Genomic DNA, 20,939 nt, shown 5'->3' on the forward strand with positions numbered 1-20,939 from the left:
TGGTGTGTGCATTTGAAAGTAATTCATTGCGGAGATATTTCTGGATGTGATAAAGGACTAGATGAATATATCTTTTGTTCATTGCAGGAGGTTCCTCTAACACTGTAATCTATTAAATCAGCTTTATTTAATAAGTTAGAATTACTATATTTTACTAACAGATTGCACCTATCTAAATATACTTAAGAATTTGTAGAGTGCACTTTTTGTTTCCCTTAAACAATAGAAGAATTCTTACTGACATTCATCCCAAAATATGTGTATAAAATTTCCCAAAAGCAGTAATGGATAAAATATTCAGTTATTGCAAATGGGAGAAGTAATATGAAACAGCAAAACTGGTGTCTGAAATGTTTATCACTGCCTATTAATAATGGTTATATATAATACCCATGATGTGGAGATGCCGCCATTGGACTAGGGTAAGCACAGTAAGAAGTTTCACAACACCAGGTTAAAGTCCAACAGGTTTATTTGGTAGCACAAGCCACAAGCTTTCGGAGCGCTGCCCCTTCATCAGGTGAGTGGGAGTTCTGTTCACAAACAGGGCATATAAAGACACAAACTGTTTGTGAACAGAACTCCCACTCACCTGATGAAGGGGCAGCGCTCCGAAAGCTTGTGGCTTGTGCTACCAAATAAACCTGTTGGACTTTAACCTGGTGTTGTGAGACTTCTTACTGTATATATAATACAACAAAGTCTACAAATGTGAAATTTGAACACTGCTTAAGTAAAATATCAGTTTGGGCTTGAGATGGAAGCTTTGCATGATTGCCTAAGTTTAGACAGTGGGCACAAGTAGTCCATTCAGCACCTCCAATTCAATGAAAGACAGATTCTGGCTTGGGCTCAAAGCTTCCTTCCACCTCTGCATAGCTGAAACGTTTTCCCCAGTGCTTAACAGACCCAGACAAGAACTCCAAAAACAACACTGTCTGCAGACTCAGAGTGAAGATGGGAGATTTTTAATCAGTCATGTGTAGCCATGACTGCAACGATTAACACTGGAACAAATAGAGAAATACTTCAAATAGCTTAAATAGATTTATGGAAAACAAGAAAAATCATTATGAATTTTCCACTATTTGAGAGTTGTTCCAAGAGACTTCTAAAGTTAAAAAGACACAAGTTGCTTTGTCAATCTGGTTGAAATCACACAAAATATTATTCCAGTATTTTAACCACTCCCACATTTGAGTTTTTAAAAAGGCTTTATAGTTTCCAAACAATGGGTTCCTGATCTCAATAGGGGCTATCTGAGGCAGGAATGAAGAAGAGAAAACCATGAAGAAAATCAAACCCACATTACTTACTCCACATTTTTTTTAACGTTTAGTTCAAAGTGGCAAAATTAGAACCAAACTGGAATCCATGAAAATTCAGGTGGAGTGTGTATTCTATTTAAATCAAATAAATACAGCGTACTGTACAACGATGCATCTATCAAGTCCGTTTATTAACATTTCTAAGACAGAATGAATTTAGGAACCTCTTTCCCTGACTGGACCAGTAGTTGAATAATTATATGTCCAAATGTGGAAAATCTTAATACAACCGGGAAATCTTTACCAGCAAGGCAACATTGAATTTCAATATTAATCAAACATAACACGTACAAAACTTACATACAAATACAAAAGCTAGTCACACAGCTGACAAAATGTTTAATGTAAACACAAGCATGTGCAATTTGTCTAAAAATAATCCTTAAAATCCTCCTGAATTCAAATATTTGTAAGATTTTGAACACCATAAATTAGTCCTATAGGTCTCTCCCAAACCTGTAATTTCAACTTTTTAAAGATATACCATGGTCTGCAACAAATAAAAGTGGTCACCATGATCTTAAACATGTTTTTTGAAAGATAGTTCAAAGCAGTTTAGTAGCATAGTGTGTTAAGGTACCAACTCAGTGTGCCATGCAGTGCTTTGGTGCAAGTTATTGCACGCAATTCCCCACAGATTGAGTTCCTGATTTCAAGCAGGGAATATCAAGTATGAGATTGGCACTTCCTAACAGGAAAGGAGGCAAGAAAATCAAAGGATAAATGGATCATTCTTGTGCATTGCCTAGCAGTCTGTTAAAAAGTAGTTTTCATAGCGGCCTAAGAGCAGATTGACTAAGCAGGGTCATTAATAGAGCACAATGCTGCAGAAAAAAGCTGAGCTTTTCTTCATCAGATCAAAAACAACAAATTAGCACACCCTAATTACCAGTAAAATTTACAATTGGATTTCAACAGAATAAATAGATTATACCACCGGTCATGCATTCCTTCTAGCATTGACTTTCTGTACCGAAGACAATGATGAGTGTGATTCTTTAAAATTAAAAGAACTCTCAAAGCTTACCACAAACCAATGCATCATGGCAATACAAGACATTTATAGTTCATCACTCCAGGGAGGTCCTTATGCCGCCCTGGTATAGTAAAACATAAATGTACAAATGAATTGTAATTGTTTTGTACATCATTACACAGTATACATTTGAAAGATCTTAAAAGTAAACATTGTCTAATATTGAACAGTGTCGGACTTGTTACAGAAAGTATATCAAACAACCGAACGGGTTTCATCAACTATAACATATGAACATTAAATGGCAAAACAAGATAATTAGCAACAAGATTCTGGCACAGGCAAACACAACTGACTTTGTGTTGACAATGTTGACAAAAACTCAAATGTACTGAATTGACCATGTAATGCGCATGGTTAAGATTGCTCCCAAAATAGAACTTTTGTGGTGGAATTATGAAGGTAAACTTAAGAGACCCAGTTACATAAATAGTTCAAGGACTTGCCAAAGCAAAACCTGATTAAAAACACAAAATGCTGGAAAATCTCAGCCGGTCTGACAGCATCTGTGGAGTGAGAACAGAGCCAATGTTTCGAGTCTGGATGACTCTATGTCACCCTGATTAACTTTGCTATGCCATTAAATGATTGGGAACACACTACCATTGATCAGTTAAGTTGGCATGCTACAATTCATAAAGGAGTAAAACATTTTCTAAGCTGAATGATTGATACCAATGGAGCAAAAAGAAGAAAAAGGTTGGAATTTTACCATTCTGCCCACCACAGGAATTGGAGCAGGCGAGGGGCAGACCATGGAAATATCCGTTGACCTTGGGTGGGATTTTACGGTTTCGGGACAAACGAGGCGGTAACATCCCACCCAAAGACTCAGCTAAGAGCTCAACCAAGTGATGATAACCATCAGTGAATGTTATAAGTGCAGGTGAATTTTTCAGGCACAGATCAGCTTCGCTATCAATGCTACTAGAGAACACAAGTATAAATGTGACCTGAGATTTTGATTGTTTGCTTGTTGAGATTGGTACAACAGCTATCATGTCGACAGATAGCAATATTGTCTTGCAACTATTTTAAGGATTCAAGGCTGTTGAATGTGAATCTTGTTTTCCCATTCTTTTATATGTAAAATGTAGTTTGTTCCAGGACCCTGCCATGTGGTTTTGTTTTCATATACAGAGACTATAATATCCTAACAGCAACAACAAATGAAAATGTAACATGAATGATAGAAACTGTCTCCTAAGATAATTTCATCCAAATTGCATGGTGCATTTATGCCTTCTTACCCTATCACCTCTTTCCAGAACTTAAGATTTGGAGTTCTACTATTTTTAGTAGCACATATGAGTAGGTACAGTACAATGCTGTTGGGGAGAAATGATGGCACAATTACACAAAGGCATTAATTATAAACTTATGGCTAAATAAATCTTGCATTAGCCTTTGGTGCAACAATAGATCTTATAAAACTTACCCAATACAAAACAAATTTAAAATAAAAATAGGTTATGAGCGGTTCATTCAGTGCAGTGGTGTCTGTTTATTTACAGACAGCTAGCTGAATAAATAACCCTGTTTCTTCAATTGGAATTATTGAATACAAGTGGGATAAAATTGCAGCATATGGCATTTGAATGTGCATATTCAACACATTCATATGAAATTCCTTGTTGTGTTATTTTAATAAAGCTTTATCACATTTTTCGAAGGAGTTTTGTATGTTAATATTATCATAGAATACCTACAGTGCAGAATAAGGCTCACCGAATCTGCATCGACCACAATCCCACCCAGGCCCTATTCCCGCAACCCCTCTTATTTAACCTGCTAATTCCCCTGACACTAGGGTTAATTTAGCATGGCCAATCAACCTAATCCACACATCTTTGGACTGTGGGAGGAAACCGGAGCACCTGGAGGAAACCCATGCAGGCACGGGGAGAATGTGCAAACTCCACACAGACAGTGACCCGAGGCTGCAATTGATCCCGGGTCCCTGGTGCTGCGAGGTAGAAGTGCTAACCACTGTGCCGCCCACATTACACTGCATAATTTTACCATATTGACTTGCTTAGGTAAGTAAAGATACTAAATGTAATTTTCACAATAATTCAGCTGAAATAAGGCCCATCCTCATTAGAAAGTTCAACTCTCCCTTATAAGTCTATCAATTATAAACTTACTCAGATTCCAATGTTTTTAGTTTATATTTGGTAAAACTTGACCACAGCATACATTTTGTTATAACAGGCACACGGACAATATTGTAATGAAGGCACAAGCATCAAACGTCAATAAACAAAATGGTACTGGTTGTTTCTATTAAGGTTCGGGATGATAATCCACTCCTTCGCCTGTTTGAAAGTTAGCCTGCAGATTGAATGAAATTAATGATTGCGAAAGGTACAAAGTGAAATTCGATCTGCTTTTTCTGACTGGTGATTGTTTTTAAGTAGTTCTTAGTTCAGGATATTCAGTAGTCTAAAGCAATGATTGAAACTATTGTCTTCATCTGCAGAAACTTGAACACAAATTAATTCCAGCAATAGATGGTGATAGCAGTATAAGGCAGATGGCTGACTTGGGCTAGTGCCAGGAAACCATAATCACAATATAATACTGTTGCTTTTCACATCAGAGAGGCCGAGGTAAAATTCAAAATGTCTACTCATCCACCCTGATGCCGAAATTTAGGTGCCATTGTTCACAGCTCCAGGTCTACAGTTGTGTTGACTTGCAGCCTACCTGAGAATACTCAGTACCATCATATAGAGAGCAGAAACACATCCCTTTCTTCAATACAGTCAATGCTTAACCAGATAGGCATCATTAGGATCCATTAGCAAGTAAAGCTAAGAAAGCACACGGTTGTTATGAAGGTAGTCCACATGTTCTGTTATCGATTATAAATCCTGGATGCCCTTTTTGGGACAGTTTCATCAGTGTCTGGAGAATTCTTTCCACTTTCTTCCAGTCGCTTGACTTGTTGGCACAAATCAGATTTCAGAAAACGATTGTAACTGTCATATTTCATGAGAGTAAAAATCTGAAAGATAAAAACATAGTGCAGCAAACAATGAAGTCACCAAACATCACCGCCTCTATCTCCTATGGAGCTATGTAATTTACTATAGAGAAAGCTGCTTACACTAGAAATTATATTGCTTTGTGCACACTTTTTAAGAATTCAATTCAATTCCAAACTAGAAAAGAATAACTGACACTTAGAACATTGCAAACTGATGCAACAAACTGGTTTATTCCAATTTAACTTTTAACCTTTAGCAACATCTGTGCTTCTGAGATCCTCAGCATAGAAAAGTTAAACTGTGGGAACAATTGTCAATTTTAACAGCAACCATGAGTCTACAATTTCTTTAAATTGTACCTCCACAGAATTCCTGTTTGTGGAGAGTATAATAGTGAAGGTTGAACAGAACGACACTTGCTCATTCCACAGATTATACTTTTCTTAAATTCTTATCCATTACCATCCAGAAGGCAACAATTTATATTTTCAGTTCTTCTTATGGATTATTTTCACTTTTATAAAATAATAATTTAAAAGGTAAGTTGAAAAAAAAAACAAACATAGGATGGATAGATAAGAACTACTATAAATAAAGGACACAATAAAGTTCACAAATAAAGTAACAGCAAGAAAGACTGGATAATGGACAGATAGCCATAAAAAACTTAATAAACTAAAATATAAGACAATTCGAGAAAAGCAGAAACCACAGCCTTAGAATGGGAAAAATTGGCTCCTTGGTTTAGACCACATCAATGCCAAACTACAAAAGAACTATAACTTTGTTTTTTAGTATTCTGACCTGTGGTTCCTAAATAATAGAGATAGCAAGAGTGTAATCGCATTGTCAGCTGAGACCATAGCATCAAAATCTAATCAGATTTTGGATTACTTTATGACCAATAGCAAAGACGCAAAGAGAAAAGATTCAAAGCTTCAGCGCTGTCACTACCAGTCGTTTTCATGACAATGCTCTGAACTTCAGGCAATAATGGTGGCACTAACTGAAACACATGAGATAAACATTAGAAATAATAACAAGGAACACATGGCAAATGTGCTTAGGTTTAAAAATGTACTAAGGTCCAGTTATGGTATTACATGGTTATACCCAATTCTATTATAGTCACCAAGGGGCAATATGTAGATGTGTAAAGGTAGGGGGCCAAGGATAAATTCTTGGGGATATGAGAAGTAATTCGTAGAATCCCTACAGTGCATAAAGAGGCCACTTGGCCCATCGAGGAAGGAGGAATCCCGGACAGCGTAATTGCTAATGACATGGTAACGTATTAAGATGAGCTTCCTGGGATCCTGTGGAATGTTCCACGATACTCCACCGGCAATGGGCTTGGAAGGTCAGAACTTCAAAACTCGCTGGCGCGAATCCCATTTTCCTAGTTTGTCTGAATTCTGAGCACGCGCCAGCGCTCCTGCAGATGGAGAGTGCGGGCTCAAAATCACCCCCACTGAATCTGTGTGCATAAGCTAAGATTAAACACTTAGTGCAGGACAATGAATTAAGCAGAAAAGCCATTAATTCCACTGAACAAAAAGTTCAAAATTAATTTGGAATGATTTTTAAATCAAATTTGATCTTTCAAATAAATTGCAATTTAATTAGTTCAGCTCCATTGCTTTACAAGGGACATCAGGTTGATCAATAATAACTTGTCTTTTGCCATATTCAGAAGTATTTTTGTCTTCACCATTGCCCTTCCTGTGCCCCACATATTCCCATGAGCAGGACAATCAGGTGCTCTCTTTACTACAAAGTCTGCTGGATAATTGACTGCTGATAAATGTGAAGCAATGTGAGCAGGTAGCAAGACTTTGCTGATTCTCCTCAGCAAGGGTGCGGGACGGATTTTAGATGAATTGCTCTGGATGCTACTATAAATTAAGTTTCTCCTGCCTGTCTCTGATGAAGAATTCATCTATTAGAAACATTAGCACAAGAGGAAAGTGGAGGGACCAAACATGAATGCTACCACATACTGGTTCATGATGGGATGTAGTACAGATCAGAAAGATATTTCAGCAACCACTTCAATGTTGTTTTCATTAAGATTAACATTTTGCAGAGGTTTGTGGTTGGCGTGAGTTGATATTTACTTTGTAGTCCCCTGGAATTCAATAGCAAGGAAAATATTTTCGAGTCTGTAAATTTATCCACAAAAATGGAATTGCAATGGTATTTATCCATGATCTTTAACATATGAAGGGGCTCACAGAGGAAAATATGACTGTCAATTTGACTGGTATATGACACAGAAATAAAGCTGGAAGTGTGAAGAAGTCTCAGTGTGAAAGTTAAATTAACTGTCCTTTATATAATTAAGATCTATGCATATCTGAAGCTCTATGCAAACCTGAAAAGGAACGTGTTTAAATATTTGCATATAACCAGATTATAAACAAATGGTAACTTTAGGACTGATGCCTATGCAAATAAACATTGAGCAAAACTTACATACCATAACAAATATAAACAATATCAGGTACATGAGCTATATATGAGTAGGTTCAATTTTAAAATGTAAAACATTACAATCTCAGTACTTGACATTTTAAAAAATATTAACTGAAACCAAAAGAACCTATATCAACGTATCTTACAACGACACATGCTAAGCAAAGTGGCATCAATCATGACATACGTGTTGGAATTTTCAGGATGGCGAGTGCTGGGGGCCCATTAGCCTGAATGTCAGGGGGAAACACATCCCCACTGACTCCAATAGGACCATTGCCATTTCCTGCTCAGTTGATTGGCAGCAGGCAAAACCTGGATAAAGTCCCACCTTTGGAGAGCTTTCAGCCAATCTGGCACAGCACTACAGTAGCTGGAAGAGGTACTGCAGCACCATTCCTGAGGCTAAGCCCCAGGACTGCACTTCAGATGAGTACCAGGGATCTGAGGGTGACGGGGGTGTTTAGGTTTTAGTGCCTTATACTGTGTTGAAGTACTCAGAAACTGAGGTGGGGCAAGAAACAGAGACAAACCAGTAAAGGCGGACAAAGCAGGCCGAGGAATTAGGAATAAAGCAAAAACTGGGTGAAGTCAGAATTTCAAATTCAATAGAGACCTTCAGAATTTGGGGAAGCTGATAGAGAAAAGCAAGCAGATGGAAGAAGTTCCTCCATAATAGTGGCACAGTGGTTAACACTGTTGCTTCACAGCGCCAGAGACCCGGGTTGAATTCAATTCCAGCTTTGAGTGACTGTCTGTGTGTGGAGTCTGCGTGTTCTCCCCATGTCTGCGTGGATTTCCTCTGGGTGCTCCGGTTTCCTCCCACATTCCAAAGGTGAGCGGGTTAGGTTGATTGGCCATGCTATACTGCCCCTTAATGTCAGGAGGATGAGCAGGGTTATGGGGATTGGGCCTGGATGGAATTGTTGTTTGTACAGGTTTGATGGGCCGAATGGTCTCCTTCTGCACTGTGAATATTTTTCCGTTTTCAATTATCAGCCATTTGTCAAGCCGCTGAAATGAATGGCATTTGCAGCTACTTCTATGGGTTTACTGTGCCCGCAGACTTGGAGACTATATAGGTTCATTTTTAATAGGAGTGGTTCCTTGTGCTGAGCTCATACCAAGATTCCAATAGCATTCCAGCTATGACCTTATAATTATTAACCATATATCCACTGTTAATACAAGTATATAACAACCAACAGACCAAAGAGCTGGAAATTGAAAAGAAGTTGGTTTTTGTTTTAACCTCAGTTATTAAATAGTTTCAAGGTAGATATAACTTTTCATGCAATAAATGTTTGCATAACTTAGCTATCCATAAAAATGAACATGAAAAAGTTTACCTGTTCTTGCAGTTTCTGAAACATGAAGGGGTGTGGATGAGCCAACATGCTCTCACTGATACGAGATTGTCCCTCCACATTTACTTGCGTTGCAGCCTTGCTGCACAGAAAGGTTTTGTAGATCTGCTGTGCTTTGCCATGAAGCTTAATCATTACAATAAAGAGTATTCAAAGAATTAATACATAAATATTAGCTCTAAATTAATTTGACACAAATGATCAATTAGCATGTCAGCTATAAATTCATACATTTAAAATGCTGCAATTACAATATTGTACAATATATAACATAATACTTTCATTGTTCCCATCTTACATAATTTGATCAAACATATTTTAGTGAGTCTGTATCATGAGTTTTCTTATCTCAAGAACCAATGGTAGCCATCAATTATTTTAAGTATATTAAACCAATCAGATGGAAGGAAATTGTTCAATTATGAGGTACAAGTTTATGAAAGGAAAAGATTAATTTAATGGCATTTTCAAATGGGAATACCCAAATAAATGATTGGGAGTGTGAGTTTGTTGAAAGCATCAGAACAATGTGTCAGGGAAGCCACAGGAGATAATGCACATTTGGACCTGATCATATAGTAAGTGACTCAGAAAACTCATTGTGTGAAAATTGTATTACCTTTTGAAGACAATGACTACGGATTTATTGAGTTCAACATAATCGGAGATGAAGAAATTATCCTTTGCAATCAAGCATACAATCTCAAAAGGGATAACGTCATGACTTAGGAGGATAAAGGCAGTAGTGCTGGCTCAAAAACATTTAGGTAGAAAATGGAATCTCTTTAAAGGCATAATGTTGAGCATGTTGAAGATGATATAAATACAAAGCTGAAATAAGCAGGCCTAGACTAAATTGCAATCTTAAATTGCTTAATAAATTAATCAGCAACAAAATATAAAAGAAGAAAGAACTCTACAAATCCAATAAAGAGAAATTCATAAGGAGAAATTGAAGGGGTTCGCTTAGACAAATAGCTTATGCGGAAGCATACTGAAAGTTATTAGAGATGCTAAGAGGGATCTCAAGGAAATATAGACACAGATGCAAAGCATAACACGAAGAAATGATAATATGAATGAAACAATCAGAGAAGCGATGAGAAGTTATAATATATAAACAGAGCTGAAACTGTTGATTAGCACAAGGGAGTAAGGGAGATGGGGACATAATGGTAATGTTATTGGACTAGTAATCCAGAAGCCCAGGCTAATGCTATGGGGACATGAATTCAAATCTCACCACGGCAGGTGAAATTTAAAATTCAATTAATAAATCTGGAATTGAAAACTAGTCTCAGAAATGGTGACTTTGAAACTAACATCAATTGTCATAAAAATCCATCTGGTTCACTAATGTCCTTTAGGGAAGGAAATCTGCCATCCATATCTGGTCTGGCCTACATGTGACTCCAAACCCACAATAATCTGGTTGACTCTTAACTGCCCACTGAAATGGCCTAGCAAGTCATTCACTCCAAGGGAAATTAGGGATGGGCAACAAGTACTGGCCTTTCCAGTGACACACACAACCCATGATAGAATAAAATTTAAAAAGCTAATACACTAAATAATGATTTCTTGAAGCATTTATTAGGGTAGTCTAGCATTCACTTACATGAACTACATACCCTCAGCAAATTAGAATAATCTAAATAGAATTAGTGACAGATATAAATATAATCCCAGATATAAAGGACTCCAAACAAATGAATCTTTAGTAATAGGTGAAAACTAGTGTTAAGTGAGACAAGGAAGAAAATATCCTAGTTGAATGGTCCCAATTTTCCAATAAAGTCACAGAGTGAATCCCAGGGCTGGAGCACAGAAGACTGATGCTCCAGTGCCGTAGTGACAGACTGCTGCACTGTCAGAGGTGCTGTCTTTTTGATGAAATGCTAAACCGACACCCCATCTACCTGTGCCGATGCATAGAAAAGATCCCATGGCACTATTTCAAAGGGGAGCAGGGGAGTTTTACCTGGTGTCCTGGTCAGTATTTATCCCTCACTCAACATCACAAGCACAGATTATCTGGATATTAAAACAGTGCTGTTTTAGGAACTTGCCATGTGCAAATTGGCTGCCACATTTCCTACATTAAAACAATGACCACACTTCAAAAGTATTTAATTAGCTGCAGATGGTCATAAAAGGTTCTCTATAAATGCTAGTTTTTTTTTTAATCATTGCATCATATGACTGATTTATGAAGACAAACTAAAAAATCTAATGCTTTTTAGTCATGAAAGGAGATAATTGAGAAGTCACCCTTGGGGGTTTGTGAGTGAGTGGCATGGCAAATCATCATAGAATCCTCACAGTGCAGAAGGAGGCCATTCGGCCCATCGAATCTGCACCAACCTACCCAGTCCCACCCTCTGTCCCATCCACACACCCACCATGGTTAATCTACCTAACCTACACACTAGGGGCAATTTACCGTGGACAATTCACCTTAACTTGCTCATCTTTGGAGTGTGGGAGGAAACTGGAGCACCCAGAGAAAACCCACACAGACATGGGGAGAATGTGTAAACTTCACACAGTCACCCAAGGCGGAATCGAACCCAGGTCCCTAGCACTGTGAGGCAGCAGTGCTAACCACCATGCCACTGTGCCGCCCACTCAAAAATGAACATTCAAAAATGTTAATTCAAACCAAATTGTGAAAAAAAGGTCAAAGGGCTATGGGTTAAAAATAGTAAAATGCTAATTTAGAATTGATGTCATGAAGTTCTTTAAACAGAGTGATCAACACATGATGTAGACCGCTGGACAATAGAGTGTAGGACAGTGTAGGTGAACACTGATTTTATTTAAGAAATTATTTCATACTCTGATTGGTAATTCTGGAAAGAACTAAAATAAGCCCGATCAACCTCCTCCCCCATACTTAACTTGTGATTCGCGAAATAACACCAGCTTAGTCTTCTGTTAGTCTGCTTCAAGAAGTTTGATTTGATAATTATGCAGGCATTTTAGTGTTTGTATAGCGTGAGATATCAATACAAAGGAATGCTATGCTTTCCTTTTGTCATTCACTGTCTACATCAAACTCTCTCATTCTTGTTTGCTTTCATATTCTGTCTTAATCCCCATCTTCAACCAACATGTCCTACAATGTTCGTGCAAATCTTTCTAGCTTTCATCTCAGTAACTCTATGGCATCTCTGACTGTGTCAATAAAGTGCCAAAGCACAAGCAGTTACGTGCTGTGTGACCATCCTCAGGCATTTTTAAATGGTTTCTGTGAATCTACTGGAATTTAAGATTTGGCAAGCCTCGGTCTTTATACAATAAGACATTTATTATGCTGTGTTAGATCTTGCCTGCTGGGAAGTTGACTTTACATTTCGGCTTTGATGGTTACAAATCTGAATTTTTGAATGCAAGAGTATTGCATTTCAACTTAGCTGTGTTCAAGGAGAAAATTTAAGATGCAATAAATTTCAAAATATATCATTGGCAAATGGGAAATAAATCTTGGGCTTTTGTTCTATGAAAAGATACATATGTGCACAAGAATGAAATATGAACAAAATATGAAATTAATGAAAATTCTTCAGCTAGGATAAGGGATATCTCAGCTCTCTATCACATTAATGTACCAATACAGTGCACTACTCTTGTGGCATTCTCAGAGAGAGTTCCTGATTCTACCCGGGCTAGTGACAAGAGATACCAGATGAAGGTGAATCAGATTTTCACACAATTAGAAGCGAGTCAGACAAGCTGCTTTCATAGCAGCACAGCAAGGATCTCACTAGGTGAGGGGAATAGTTGGTGACAAACAACTAATAGAGTGAGGAAATCTTGAATGGTGAAAGAATATGTTTCCTGGATTAAACTAATACACTCAGCCATTTGAATTATGCGTGAACAATGTGGAGATTTATAACAAGGAGTATTATCCAGAAAAAAAAGATTGAGGGTTGGATTTTATGGCTCCCTATTGGCCCTGTTTTTGGTGAGGGGGGCATGTAAAATATGACTTGTGAATAGCTCACTGCTTTCCGGTCAAGCTCTGAGCTGTCCCCCAAACTACGGTAATTGTGTGGGTACTGAAATAAGCAGTCAGCCAGTCATTTTTAAAAAAGATAATTAACAGGCAATTGTTAACAAGCTAATTGGCTCGTACATCATGTTTCCCATACCATAATATAGTTGGCGTGGGCAGGCAGATGGAAGTGGATAGGCAATTATTTTAACACAACTGGTTAAAAGGCAATAAGGGAAGGGAGTACATCCTTTGGGGAAGTGCCCAATGCATATCAGGAGAAACCCCGCCACCCAAACCAACCCCCTTCACAGCTGGTCTCCAGAAACCGCACCCTCATCCCCTTTGTTTTACTCCCTAGGCTGTCTAATTCCTTCTTGTCCTCAGCTCAAGATACACCTCACTCTGGGCATTGTCACTCTTCCTCATGAGCTTCCTTGCCGTACCAGCAATGCCCACTACTGAGTCCTGGGACTGCTAGAGCTGTCAGCTTGGTTGGCAGCTCTTGAGGGCGGGACTTTCTTCCACTCCAACCTTCACCAGCTAAAGGCCCCTGACAACATGTTATTACTGCGTGGCCTGCACAGACTTTCCTTCCAAGGAGGCAGAAGAACACATTCCCCTCCCTCCCTGCTTCAAGCTATAAAATCTATCCCTGAGCTTTCTGAAACATTTAAAGTAATGTAATAGTTTCTACATCCATGTAATTTAGACACGATTTAAACAATCCACTTTATTCTGGAAATACAAAACATTCAGGCCAATTAAATGTTATTCATGTAACTTGCCCTGTTACAAATTCTACAGGCATTAATATTCTTGAATTATATTGTTAGAGCAATATCAGAATGCAGACATTATGTAGAATTACACCTTCAGAAAACATAAACAACAGAAATAATCCACTAATCTGTTACTATAGCCAAGTGGCAAGCATTTACCAGATGTTTGTCTTGAATATTCTTGAACTCCTCACATGCCAACCAGAACAAAACATTTTCCTCACTAAACTCACGCCTTAGAAAATCCTATGAAGAAAACAAAAACAAATAATAATACTTACATTGCTCAGAGCTCATAAAAAATCCAACAAGGGTTAGGGCTAAGAGCATGCCCATTAAACCTCATGAGAGTGGAAAATTGGATACAACACTAGAACATCCTATTTACTGTGGTATTAATTGCCTGGTTGTGAAAGTCACTAATAGGAATAATAATCTTGAATCAAATTCTCCAATCCACATACTTGTTGAGTGAAACTCCACTCCAGGGATGCAGTCTTAGAAAATGTACTCAAAATGTGAGAGAAATAAATATATCCAGAAGTTCACAAAGTTTCCTGATAGAGTTTTTGATTCAAAGTCACTTAATTTAACTTACCAGATAGTTGGAATTTTTTTCAGCATTAGATTCCCATTTTGTTAATTTAACTGCTATTGAGGACTTGTGTGCTAGGAAAAGCCTATTTTCTTTTGCGTGATGATGTCTCTTTAAGACCAAAGTGGGCTGGGACGTTCCCTGAAAGAGGGTTAATTGGTGTCCTGATTATGACATCGTCAGTTTCCAAGAAATGCCCATGTGACCTGAGATTACCTTTGGAGAAACCCGTGCAACAGCAGTGAATTTTATATCAACCTCCGAATTGTACTGTGACAGCTCAATTTAGATATGTAAATGAAGTGTGTCCAGATGCTATGATATCCACTGACATGAAAATGACATCAAGCATGTGCGAGAGTCGCATTTCTTACATTTGATAATTTAATCCCGAACCATCTCCCACCATCATGAGAGGGTGAATTTGAGATCCAGGTATTCAAAACATGCTCTTTAATGTCCCTTTGTGATCTTCATCCCACTGGCATACATCCTTAATCATAATTTAACTGGATCTGCTGAGATCAGGCATTTTCACATCTTGGGACTGTATACAGCCATCAAATGCACCTAGTAGATACATACTTGAAGATAAATCTTACACCCAGTCAATATCCAAACAAAATGATTGTAAGACAACTAGAGCAGCCTGGGTCCAAAGTAGAACTAAAAGTGCAAGTGAAATTAGTATTGTCAAAGCACTGTGGATTTTGTTTACTTAATTGTTTCTACCTCAATATATTTGCCAAGCTGGAGCTCAGAAATAACCCTGAACATTCTCTTTTTCTTTTCTGCGAGGCATACATTTAGGAATTTATTTTTATGGACTGACTGCCTCATCAACAGGACATAAAAATAAATTTCAGTAAGGAGTGGTTCATTCTATAAAAATTCCATCCTGTCAGTTCACTCACCACAAGCTCTGGTGGTGTATAAACCCATCTTGTTCATGCTATCATAATCATGGCTACTCATTCCCACTGGAAGGAAATCCCCTTAAGATAAGGAGAAGCTTAAGGAAATACAGTGAAGGCCTAGAAACTGAGGTTCCCTTGGGTCCAAAGGTTCATTCATCTATAGCAATACCCCAATTAACCATATTCAACAGGAATCCATAACGCTCTGAAGATGAACATTTTAGAATCTGAGAAACAAGTGCATTTTCTACCATCAGTTTACAAAATTATACCCTACAGGAATCCAACACTATTATAAAGTGCAGCCACAAAGGATTCTGTTTATAGCACAGACTAAAAAAGGGAAAATAACACATCAGCAAATTCTGGAGATGACTTTGAAAATAAATACACCTGTGACCCTCAAAACAAAGTGTGACTAAAACTCATCTGAACAAAGAAAATTTAGGGCTAAACTTTATGCCTTTGCAAGGGGGCGAGCATGGAGATGGGCAGGCACCTAAATTCGCGCCGCAGCCAGTGTGCCGGTTTCCCATTCCCCAGGACATTTTTCATGAGGCGGGGTGGTAGATGATAGACAGGACAACTTGTCTGTAATTAGCAGTTTGTCAATTTAACTAGTCAAAGACTTGTTAAGGCTTGTTGTTGGAGACCAAGGGAACAATTATGCGTCCGCATTAACTGTGAGAGCATAAGGTGACCTGGGCACTAAATCTCGCAAGAATTGGGAAGCAAAACTCCATTTTCCGATTTTCCCCATCTCTTGTCGGTGACATGATGCGGTTCCCACCGGGAAAGGGCAGAAACCTACTTTCAGTACATTTTAATCAATGTTATTATATTAATGGGCTTTCCCACCATATTGTATTCCCACATTTAGAATCTCTCCCTCACCGATGTGACGTCACATCAGTGAGGTTTACAACTTCTTTTTAAAGATGTGGAGCATTCGAAGGGCACACAATAAGTATAGCCCTTGGATGGAGAGGGGCATGCCCTCCCCGGCAGTGTCACCCTGGCAGCACCCATGGCACTGCCCCCAGTGCTGCCAGGGCAGGCCCTCTGGGGAGCTCCATCGGAAAGAGACAGTCCCATTATGAATCTTCACGAACTGAAATATTTCTCAGAATTTCACTACAGCCACAAAAGAAACTTTAACAAATCAATTCAACAAACTTTAAGCAGACAAACCCTGAAATGTTTTACTCCTTCTGGGTCTTCTAGGAGACTTTCCAATGAAATGGCCCACTTTGAGGTTCCTGTTGCATTCTGTTGGCTACAACCTGCACGCACATCGTTATCATGTATTTCTGTAACAAAAAACAATGGCACAATATGTTACAATTAATATTTCTATCACATAATCAAATCCAGTAGATTTCAAATTGGTCAAATTAGCTGAGGTTACAGGTCAACTTAAAAGACATTTTTGCTTTCTTATAAGTAAAGTTTTCCTTTACAGTTCTTGCAAAATGGAAGTTCACCCCTCAGCGAATTCATGAATGAAATGTCACACTTACACAATCTGCTTTTCCATGGCAGGAATCTATTCTCCCACATTTATATACATGCTTGTTATTTGCATCAGCGCAGATAAGTTTTTTTATACAAATCACATGGCAATAACAAAATTCAACACAGGGTATTGAAAGTGTAATGTACTGGACAGAATGGATGAAATTCAGTCATATTAGCTACCAGGTTAAACTGGCAGACATCCAAAGCTAATGCCACGATGCAACATTTGGACAGGTCTTGTTTACACCCACTCCAATTACAAATATAAAAGTCATCCAACCTGACAGATTATATTTAATCAGTTTTCAAATCCTAATCAACCTGTGAAATCCAATATAACTAAAATAGCAAACAATGACAACAGCAAACACAGCTCTATCAACCATGCAAAGTGCCAAAATTGGGAGAACTGTCCTACAGATTAGTCAAGCAACAGCCTGACATAGTCATACTCCTGGAATCATACCTTACAGATACTGTCTCAGACACGTCATCACCATCCCTGGGTACCTCCTGTCTCACTAGCAGGACAGACGCAGCAGAGGTGCCGGCAGCACAGTGGTATACGCAGGTATGCCTTGAGGGTATTCAACATAATCTCCGGACCCCATGAAGTGTCATGGCATCAGGTGAAACATGGGCAAAGAAATCTCCTGCTGATTAAAACTCAACTCCATCCCCGATCCTCCCCTCCGCAACTGATGAATCAGTACTCCTCCATGTTGGACACCACTTGGAGGAAGCATTGAGGATGGCAACAGTGCAGAATTTGATGTGATTTATTATTGTCACATGTATTAGTATACAGTGAAAAATATTGTACTCTGAGTGGGAGAGTTCCATGTTTATCACCAAGAGTGGCTTGGTAGCTCCACTACTGACCATGCTGGCCGAGTTCTAGAGGACGTCGCTGCTACACTGGGTCTGCAGCAGGTGATAAGGGAACCAACAAGGAAAAACATACTTGACCTCATCCTCAACAATCTGCCTGCCACAAATGCATCTGTCCATGACAGTATCAGTAGGAGTGACCACTGCACAGTCCTTGTGCAGACAAAGTCTCGTCTTCACATTGAGGATATCCTGCATCCCATTGTGTGGCACTTCCACAGTTTCAAACAGACCTAGCAACTCAAGGCTGGGCAATCATGAGGCACTGTGAGCCATCAGCAGTAGCATAATTGTACTCAACCACAATCTGTAATCTCATGGCTCAGCATATCCCCCATTCCATCATTACCACCAAGCCAGGAGTTAATACTGGTTCAATGAAGAGTGTAGGAGGACATGCCAAAAGAAGCACCAGGCATATCTAATAATTAGGTGTCAACCTGGTGAAGCTACAATTCAGATCTACTTTTGGGCCAAACATCATAAGCATCATGTGATATAAGGAATCTCAAAACCAACAGATTAGATCTATGTACTGCAGTCCTCACACATCCAGTCATGAATGCTAGTGGACAATTAAACAACTCACTGGAGGAGCGGGTCCCACAGTTATCCCTATTCTCAATGATGGAAGATCCCAACACATCAATGTAAAAGATAAGACTGAAGCATTTGTAACAATCTTCAGCCAGAAGTGCCGGGTGGATGCATCATCTCAGCCTCCTCTCGAGGTCCCCAGCATCACAGATGCCAGCCTTCAGCCAATCCGATTCACTCGACATGATATCAAGAAATGGCTGAAGGTACTAGATACTGCAAAGGCTATGGGCACTGACAATGTTCGGCAATAGTACTGAAGACTTGTGCTGCAGAACATGCCATGCTTCTAGCCAAGCTATTCCTGTACAGCTATAACACTGGCATCTACCCGACAATGTGTAAAATTGCCAAGGTATGTCCTGTACACAAAAAGCAGGATAAATCCAACCCAGGCAATTACTGCCCTATCAGTCTACGCTTGATCATCAGTAAAGTGATTGAAGGGGTCAACAACAGTGGTATAAAGCAGCACTTGCTTAACAATAACTTTCTCACTGATGCTCAGTTTGGATTCTGCCAGGGTCACTCCACTCCTGATCGCATTGGCTTAGCTCAAACATGAACAAAAGAGATGAACTCCAGAGGTGAGGCGAGAGTGACTGCCCTTGACATCAAGGCAGCATTTGACCGATTGTGGCATCAAGAAGCCTGAGCAAAACTGAAGTCGATGGGAATCAGTGAGGAAATGCTCCACTGGTTGGAGCCATATCTAGGACAAAGAAGATGGTTGTGGTTGTTGGCGGTCAATCATCACAGTTCCAAGACATCACTGTAATAATCTCTCCCTCAATGTCAACAAAACAAAGGAGATTGCCATCGACTTCAGGAAGCATAGAGGAGAACATGCCCCTGTCTACATCAACGGGGGCAAAGTAGAAGAGATCGAAAGCTTCAAGTTTTTAGGTGTCCAGATCATCAACAACCTGTCTGGTCCCCCATGCCAACACTATAGTTAAGAAAGCCCACCAACGCCTCTACTTTCTCAGAAGACTAAGGAAATTTGGCATGTCAGCTACGACTCTCACCAACTTTTACAGATGCACCATAGAAAGCATTCTTTCTGGTCCAGCTCCAGCTTTGACAAAGGGTCACCTGGACTCGAAACGTCAGCTCTTTTCTCTCCTTACAGATGCTGCCAGACCTGCTGAGATTTTCCAGCATTTTCTCTTTTGGTTTCAGATTCCAGCATCTGCAGTAATCTGCTTTTATCTACCTTGCATTAAGTTGATCTTTCTCTACACCCTAGCTATGACTGTAATACTACATTCTGCACCCTCTCCTTTCCTTCTCTATGAACGGTATGCTTTGTCTGTATAGTGCGCAAGAAACAATACTTTTCACTGTATGCTAATACATTTGACAATAATAAATCAATTCAAAAAAAAGTAGAAGTGCCTCAGGATAATGTAGTAGGCTGAACCATCATGTGTTGCTTCATCAAAGACCTTCCTTCCATCGTAAGGTAAGAATTGGGATACTCACTGAAGATTGCATGATGTTCACCATTCACAACTCCTCAGATACTGAAGCAGTCCATGCCCAAATGCAACAAGACTTTGACAATATCCAGACTTTTGCTGACATGTGGTACGGAACATTCACGTCACACAAGTGACAGGTGATGACCACCCCCAACAAGAGAGGTTCCAATCTTCGCTCCTTGGCATTCCATGGCATTACCAAAACTGAACCCCCACTATCAACATCCTGGGGGTCACCATAAACCAGAAACTGAACTGGATTAGCCATATAAATACTGTGGCTGCAAGAGCAGGTCAGAGGCTGGGAATCCTTCAGCAAGTTACTCACCTTCTGATTCCCCAAAGTGTGTCCACTAGCTACAAGGCAGAAGTCAGGAGTTTGATGGAATACTCTCTGTATGCTTGGATGGGTGCAGCTCCAACAACACTCAAAAAGTTAAACACCAAAGAGGATAAAGCAGCCCACTTGATTGGCATCCCATCCACAAACATTCACACCCTCCATCACTGACGCACAGTGGCGGCAATGTGCATCATCTACAAGGAATATTTCAGGAACTCACCATGGCTACATTGACAGCACCTTCACAACCCACGACCACTGCCATTTCAAAGGAAAAGGGCAGCAAATGAATGGAAAGGCCACCAATTGGAAGTTCCCCTCCAAGCCACACACCATCCTGACTTGGAAATATATTGTTGTTCCATCACTGCCGTTGGGTCAAAATCCTGGAACTGCCTCCCTAAAGCATTATGTAGACCGCAGCGGTTCAATAAGGTGGCTCATCTCCGTCTCAAGGACAATTAGGGATGGGCAACAAATGTTGGCTTAGCCAGCGATGCCCGCATCCCATTAATTAATTAAAAAATGTAATGGTAAGTAAAGGATTTTTATTGTTGGTTTAAAAGCCCTTAACTCAGTGGGGGAGGGGTGATGGAACTCCAAGTCTTGACCA

General features: G+C 39.3%; 1 protein-coding gene across 1 annotated transcript in view; it reads right to left on the reverse strand.

The window, feature by feature from the left end:
- Positions 1–947: 947 nt before the first annotated feature.
- LOC144500432 (regulator of G-protein signaling 10-like) overlaps positions 948–20,939 on the reverse strand; it is a 49,222-nt gene continuing 29,230 nt past the window's right edge. Inside the window, exons 2-5 of the mRNA XM_078223328.1 lie at positions 16,685–16,803; positions 14,141–14,227; positions 9,182–9,325; positions 948–5,374 (exon numbers count right to left, since the gene is read on the reverse strand). Coding sequence (XP_078079454.1) covers positions 5,225–5,374; positions 9,182–9,325; positions 14,141–14,227; positions 16,685–16,803 — 500 coding nt within the window. The 3' untranslated portion in view covers positions 948–5,224. The remainder of the gene's footprint in view (positions 5,375–9,181; positions 9,326–14,140; positions 14,228–16,684; positions 16,804–20,939) is intronic.

The sequence above is a fragment of the Mustelus asterias genome, chromosome 11 (assembly GCF_964213995.1).
Source record: "Mustelus asterias chromosome 11, sMusAst1.hap1.1, whole genome shotgun sequence".
NCBI lineage: Eukaryota > Metazoa > Chordata > Chondrichthyes > Carcharhiniformes > Triakidae > Mustelus > Mustelus asterias.